The sequence below is a fragment of the Rhopilema esculentum genome, chromosome 21, assembly GCF_057945365.1.
Source record: "Rhopilema esculentum isolate cy_ngs chromosome 21, ASM5794536v1, whole genome shotgun sequence".
NCBI lineage: Eukaryota > Metazoa > Cnidaria > Scyphozoa > Rhizostomeae > Rhizostomatidae > Rhopilema > Rhopilema esculentum.
The window spans coordinates 8,818,294-8,825,823 of record NC_142835.1 but is presented as its reverse complement, the minus strand read 5'-3'; the positions used below and the strand labels follow the sequence as shown (position 1 = coordinate 8,825,823).

General features: G+C 35.2%; 1 protein-coding gene across 1 annotated transcript; it reads right to left on the bottom strand.

Annotated features, from left to right (window-relative positions):
• Nucleotides 1-2,697: 2,697 nt before the first annotated feature.
• LOC135684688 (small ribosomal subunit protein eS19) lies at nucleotides 2,698-5,717 on the bottom strand. Its single transcript, XM_065200321.2, has 6 exons — nucleotides 5,661-5,717; nucleotides 5,422-5,495; nucleotides 4,316-4,416; nucleotides 3,643-3,711; nucleotides 3,191-3,360; nucleotides 2,698-2,770 (listed from the first exon to the last, which is right to left on the bottom strand). The coding sequence occupies exons 2-6, from the start codon at nucleotides 5,493-5,495 to the stop codon at nucleotides 2,753-2,755; spliced, it is 432 nt and encodes a 143-aa protein (XP_065056393.1). The 5' UTR covers nucleotides 5,661-5,717; the 3' UTR covers nucleotides 2,698-2,752.
• Between the last annotated feature and the right edge of the window lie 1,813 nt (nucleotides 5,718-7,530).

Sequence of the window (7,530 nt, the reverse complement as noted above, 5' to 3'; positions counted from 1 at the left end):
GATAGACAACTATCCATTGATTGCTCGACTTTTCATCCTAAAACTTCTTCTAGCCAGCATTTCCGAAACAAAAACCTTTCCATAGAGGCAGGGATTCAAGTGGCAAGGATTCGCACCCTTCAGGCATGCTTCGGGTGACTGTAAAATGATTGAGAAGAAGCCCATTTTTCAAATTCAGTTTTTAGCTTTATGATAAAGAAGACAAGCAGATAAATTAAGTAATTTTTGAATCATTTTGTTACTACTGACTTTATACCGAATTGAAGCAAAATTTTCCGAAAAAGACAAAAATATTGGAGGGCCCGATAAATCCACCCCTCACAGGCCCCGATAAATCCGTCTCTGCATAGAGAAGGGGTGTCCAACTTAATTTTTTGTGGGACATAGACAAAATCTTACCGCACAGGCGGGCCAGATGAATAGTTACGTAAATAATCGGCAAATATTGTATTGAACAGTAAATGGATTACTGTTTACAGTTACATAAAAATTATATAAAAACTCACACAAAGAGTACCTTGAAAAGATATCAATGTGAGAGGTTGCATAATTTTTTACAGAAAGTTTATTGACATCTCACATTAACTTGTAGTTGATTTGCGCAAATCTGCATTTCGCATGGGTATCATCACAGCTAAGCAGTCATTTTACGAACTCAAAGGAAACTCTAAGGCAGTTTATACTCTAAGGAAAATTCAAAGTGTCACCCCCCCCCCCCCCAATAGTATCTCGATAGGAAATTTCAGGTAAAATCCGTCCAGTGGAAGAAACGTTTTAGGTATTTTAGCGACCTTTATGTATTAACATCAATAAAGGATCAAGCAAAGATAGTTGCTCCTTTTGCTAAAAATGATACTTCTTGATATGAAGGAAGATAAAAAAACTAATGATTTCTTGTTAGCACAAAAGCTAAAAATCCAGGCACTCTTGAGGTAAAATTGTGTGTTGTGTCCATTTCCCCTAAAAAGACATGCTAAGATGGAAAGAGGGATCTAAATTGGCAACCAGTGCTGCTTGTTACCTGGCTTTAGAGGTAACTGACAACATGGAATTTTTCAAGACCACGGGAAAATTTTACCAGTTGTTTTTATCTGCTGTTCAGTTTGTTTGCAAAATTAAAAGAATTTTTTGGTAGGATTATGAGGATTGCTTTAGTAAAATTTACTTAAAATAGTGCATTTTCCAGGGAACTGGAAGCATCAGAATTTGAAATTTTCTGGTCCTTCGGCGGCAACCATGGTGCCGCCTCGGGTAGTTGCCCGTCCCGGTACACAGATTTGGCAAAACTTTTAAGTAAGCCCGTTATTATCATTTTAAAATGAAAGTTGCGAATTATATGCCACACAGTTAGATTGACAAAATGTATGGTAGAGGTTTGTGACATCAACTTAAGAATTTCAGGTAATTATTTTTTAATCGGGTAAATTTGTAGTCCACACCCCCCCCAACAAGGCTTGCCTCGCGACGGCCCTGGGTACTATGCTGTTTCAGCTTTTCCGACACTTTATGTACCAGCAAATAGCCTTGAGCTTGGAAAAATCTAACTACACTACCAATGTATCATTCTCGTAATGCTAGAAGATATTCTCGTTTTATGTCTGTTAAAAACCTATAATGTTATAAAAATAATTCAACTTCCAATTAAATTTTCGAATGGTGTTGACAAAATTTTAAATCTACATAAACCTGGATTTAAAAAAAATCAATTACCATTTAAAATGCTGTTATTGGTAGAGGTCATGTTTTATATGACAACTCTGTCAGCTCCTGCAGTACTCCATTCGATGTTTTTAAAAGCAACAGTAATTCTCTACTTCTCTACAATTGGAACGTTGTTCCAAACATTAAGTGTAGAGCAGTAAAACTTTACCGCGTGTGCTATATTTCCTCTTTATACAGCATCAAATTACCAGCCAATCTTACACTATTATATTAATAATATTAACAAAAAGGGTCACAAAGAATTGAAATTTTTTGAAAGATAGTTGCTTTTCCCGTATACCACATTTCACATGCTTGCTATGATGCCATCAAACGTGATTTCATGAGACCATATTGAAATTAGAGGATTTTTCAAATCCACTCATTTTTCTGTTTTGAAACCACAGCTTTGAGCACTGTTAAAATAATTAAGTTGACATTAGCAAAAATTAATTCAGAAATACTTGTAAGATCTATATTGCTGGATAAGGCCAAAAAAGCCACAAACCAAAACCAAATTTTGCAGGACAATCATGTTAGAAAGAGGCAAATTTCTGAATTTTCCTTCAAAAAAGCTAGCTTACCAACCCATTGACAAAGCTGGACTTCCACAAGGTGATTTTGATTTATTTCTTCTCTTGGCATGCATAGAATCATTCTCTCAAATTCCACAGCAATTGATTTGCAGAAAAGCAGATCATTGCTACAAAGAACTCTTTAGCTTTGAAAAGTGGCCAACCATTTGATTTATGACTGAGATAATGGCAAGTACTAGCACAGAAAGCAAGGATAGTCAGTTTGACTCATGCAACATCAGTTCGTATTATTCTTTAACATTTTGGGGATCTTTTAAATATATTCACAGGGTCTATTTTGCAAAGACATGCATATTCATTCAATTTGCCTATAAAAGAGTTTGCGAAGATGAATACAAACTTATAAAATTTTGCTTTTTATTGGAAGCTCTTAAAGAATTGAAGCAAAAAACAACAATAATATTTTCACTTATATTTTTTTATATTTACTTCAAAAAAGAATTGTTCATGGCTTCTCACTGTGCTGTGGCAACCTAGAAAGAACAAATTAAAGCAACTTAGATTAACGAATTGTTAAGTTAAAACATGTCAAATACATTCAGACAGAGTATTTCACAACTTTGAAGGCTCTATGTCCCAAAAATATTAAAAGATTTTTAAAGCACAAACCAATGACAATAAAAAAGCTTTGTGATATGCTTTAATCGATTGGTTTACTGCTACAAAATACAAATAAATGATCTGCTCAGCTTTGGACTGGATTTTGGTACAAATACAGGGAGAAGATTTGGGAGCCCCATCCCAGCTATAAGAACAATACTCCAAAAGAGGAAAAGCCTGAGACTACTCTCAGTTCACACTGATCATAAAACTTATTTATTGGAAAAGCAACTGAGAAAATTGTGTTTCAAATGCAATTGAGAAAATGTCATGTGAAAGACTTTTCTACAGACCTGTCCAGCAATTCTGTCCATGTCCTTTTGTCCTTGTGGTGTGATGCTTCTGCCACCATTTGAATCTTTTTGAACAAGTTTCATTCCTTCCAATGCTTGAAGGGCTTTTCTTGCAACTGATGCTGAGCCAAGACAGAAGTGGTTTGGTCTTGTTCCATTGCGCTTTGCACCTGGAGAAAATTTTCATTTTTAAACCATAGTTTACTCTTGCTATGCAATTTGCTTCATACTGGGTCACTTGACAGTTAAATTTGCAATTAGATTATGCATGTTGGTAAATGAATTGATATAGTTTACAAAAAACACTTCTTCAATAGTTTACAAAAACTATCATTCTGAACATTCAGGCTAATACTAAACAAATCCTATCATTAACAATTGACATTTGCTTGCAGCGAATCTTCATTGGGAAGATGAAATATTTATAAAGTGACTATAAGAATGATTGTTACCTCCATACACTTTTCTCAGTGCACCAACACCAACACATTGTCTTTTGTAAATGTGTCTGGCAACAGATGCTACAAAAATGGAAATATGATGTGATGATAATTTCTCACTTGACATAAAAAAATATAAACACTTACATTTTGTGTGTTTTTTTACAAATTGATAAATACTGAGTGTTTAAAAGAGCCTGAATTTTTTTAATATAAAAACTGGCACTGCAGACCTTTCAGATATAAACCTTTAGAAATAATATCAAGCCACAAGGAACCGAAAACCCTTTATCAATTTGGGAATGTGGCTTCCCACTATGATGTTAAGTTCTAAACAAGATAAATTTACCTGTAGTTGTTTTCTATTAACATTGTTTAAACAACAGTTTTCTAAAAGTAATTTGAGACCCATAAATATAAATGTAATGTCAGTAACCTACTTAGAATAAAATCAACAGGCATGTCCACCTAACAGTACAACTGAATCCATACAATTGACATTTTGCTGTCGCTTTGCATTTCTTTGCCTATTTTTCCCACCCCCTAAATTTATTAGGTACATCTACGGCCAATATTTTCTAGGGTGCATTCCATAGACACCATATACCAGAAGGTATGCAAGCAAATTGAATGCGTGCTAGCCCATTTAACTCATAAGTACTCGACAGTCAAAATTCATACATACCACAGCGAATGTAGAACCAGTCTTGATCATATGGTCCTTGTTCTTTGCTTTTTGAGGTTTTCACTATTTCGGCCCATTCTGGAACCTTCATTTTCCCAGACCTTTGAAAGTTTGATAAACAGAGTGATCAGTGTTGGAGCTAGGTTAAGTCTTTCCTTTTAAACAGAAGCTTTGATATCTCAAAGAGCCCAAACTACTTGACAGGTTTTGTTTCATTTTTGAAGATTAAACCACAACTTGAAATCTGGTGTTCAAATCAAAATCAATTCTCTTTTCACTTAGTTCTTTCTTATGTTCAGTTGTAAAAACCATCAAGCCATGTCTACATAAAAATCTTCTAAATCTGAAACTCCATTAAGCAAATCATGCCAGCCAGGGCAATCATATTCAAAATATATAGCTAGTAACTTTACAGCTGATATTATGCAAGTGCTTCACATTGCTGCATATGTTTACTAGGATGAAAACATTAATCATCACAAGATTTTGTAGACAAGTTCATAAAGATTAAGCAAAATATTCATGACCAGCTTATATTTTGGCTATAATAATTTTGAATGGTTTCAGATCTTGAATGGTTTACTGGGCAATAAAGTTGGATATACTTTTGTGTACTCTTGGAAGGTCCTATTTGTGGTTGTCATATTTTAACCATTCCCAGCTTTCAAAGGCTACCTCATTACCCTGGCCTTTTTTTTCATTGCAAATACATAATCTTTTTTCCTTTGCAACTACTAACACACTAACATACACTGAACACAATGTCTATAACTTTGGGTTCTGTATCATATTCACATAGAATAATTCATTTGTAATTACCTGTAAACATAGGCCTGCGAAATTTCAAATATTGCAGTGCTTCTATACGCTTGAAATATACAAACTATAAATCATTAAACATTTCTTAATAATTTTAGAGTGCAAAAACCTTCATATACAGTTCAGGCAAGTTATTTGTTTCGAACCCAAGATTACCGGATAACGTCGAGTTGAATCACTTACTTTCTAAACAATTGTTATAAGAATACATATAGTTTATTTCGTTATTTCATGGCATTAATGATTTGTGGTATTGAATAAAGCAGATTATTTATAATAAATCTTACTTTTTTAGGTAGCCTGCAAAGGCCTTGACGAAATCGTGGGGAGACACGTCCTTCACAGTGTTACCGCCTGGCATCTACAAAGAAATTGATGAAATTTTTACATTTTCAGATTCGGACAAAAACACAGATATTTCAAAGAAGCTTTTAATGATCGCATTCTAAACTTAAAAGATGTTAAGGCGGGCAAGGGAGTCGGGAAAAAACTTAAATTCTACGACAACTTTGAAAGCTATTCCTACCTTGATCTGTGAATGTGGGTAAAGAAAGTCCTGGGCACCACGTTTTTGGAAATTAGAACCCAGTCTCTTACATGAATGCGAGACCACTTAAAAATGGTTTAAGAATCTTCAGTGGAATTTTATAAACAGATATACAGTATTTCCATTGATCTATTAAATTTTTTTACAGTTATATCTTTTATCAGATTGGTAAGATATTTTAGAAAATGAATGCAAAGAAGAAAAATTTGAAAGTTAAAAAGATAATGAGACTACTACACATTCGACACGGGGGGAGGGGTGGGGTGGGGTGTGGGTTTAGAAAGCAATACTGTATCTAGTGTTGGTGCATGCAAGCATTGCGCATAAATTTTTTTGAATAATTAGTCCCATTTTTTTGGGCTATATAGGGCGCCCCTTTACGTAATCTTTCCCTGCTATGGGTGGTAAAATAAAAAACCCCGAAAAATTACTGCCCTTCCCACACCACTCAAAAAATGGACTTGTTCCACTGCTGGGGGGGGGGGGGAGGGGTCTATGACGAAAACATGTATATAAAATGCAATACAAAGCCGTTGTCAGACCCAATTCACTAGGGGGTACCGCTACATTGATTAATTATAGTCACCAGTCGTATAGGTGCATTTGATAGGAGTTCTAGGGCTGTGACATTTCCTTTTTATGGTTACTTCTCTAAATAACCACTGATGTTTAATCGATATTAAGTAAGAGAATGGCGATGCTGGTAAAAAGGTCTGAGAGCCAATGGGCAATGTCTCCACAAATGCTTCAATTTTTGTACTGAAACATGGTTGCATACTTTGGCCTCATATATCATTGTAGTACCTGTATCATTAACCATATAAAGACATTAATGAAATTTCACTATAATCATTAATCTCGCATCTCAATTTCAACTTTTTGTCACATTCATTGACACGTTTCTTTAGTTGGAGTGTCTAACCATTCCACACAAACCCTATTTGCTTACACCAAGAGTCAGGGACGCTGGAGCAAAATTTTGAGTGGGGGAGGGGGGGGGGGCAATATTCAAATTGGTAAACTCTTATGGTGGTTTGCCACCATTATCTTTCTTGAAACAACCGAGGGGCAAATCACTCCAAAAAAACTCGTACACTTTTGGTGGAAATACTATTGTTTTATCTGGAAATCATCAGAAATCCTTTTGTTTTAGGGAAAATCTCGTACGCTATTTGCAAGAGTGAATTGCCCCTCGGAAACAACATTAATATGATTTGTTAGCGAAAAAGTGGGGGTGGGGCTACAGCTTGGTGTGCCTGAGAGTAGAGCGTTTGGTGTGACGGTAGAGCTTTGAGAACTCGCCTTGTTAGAATAAGGTCTTCAATTATTGTATGATTATACAGTTTATTAATCATTTTCTAGTAACCAGTTCCTTGCCCCTTACATGCTAGATTGTGTTACAGACCAGGCTAGGGTACGTTTTTGTGAAAAACCATACGCACGCTTGTGCGCCCGGGCCGAAATGCACACGGTTACTGAAACACACATGACACCAAACCAAGAAAAGCCACCAAACTAGATTTAATTCGTGTTTTTTTAAACAGTTATTGCTTATTCGTGTTCATACATGATCGAATTAAAATTTATACCAATATTCACTATTTAAAATTCACTGAGCTCTCATACTGAGAAACTTCCCGCTGTTTTCTTTTGGGTATCCAGACCGGGCTTAAAATCTTGAATCTAGTAGATACCGCATGTATCCTCTTTTGTTCATTTCAAAACTTTGCTTCTAAATTTGCTTCAATTACCACTGAAAAGCGACTTCTAACAGGACATTTTCATGAACACTGCATTGAGATGCTATTAATTCTTGAAACATTCATCACTATACTGGCAGTAATGAATG

Excerpts from the sequence above, each read along its gene's own strand:
- LOC135684688 (XM_065200321.2), bottom strand. The coding sequence starts at position 5,495 with ATGCCAGGCGGTAACACTGTGAAGGACGTGTCTCCCCACGATTTCGTC. Across the intron at positions 4,417-5,421 it reads TTTGCAGGCTACCTAAAAAA|GTCTGGGAAAATGAAGGTTC; the intron begins GTAAGATTTATT and ends AAACTTTCAAAG. Across the intron at positions 3,361-3,642 it reads ACTGAGAAAAGTGTATGGAG|GTGCAAAGCGCAATGGAACA; the intron begins GTAACAATCATT and ends AATTTTCTCCAG.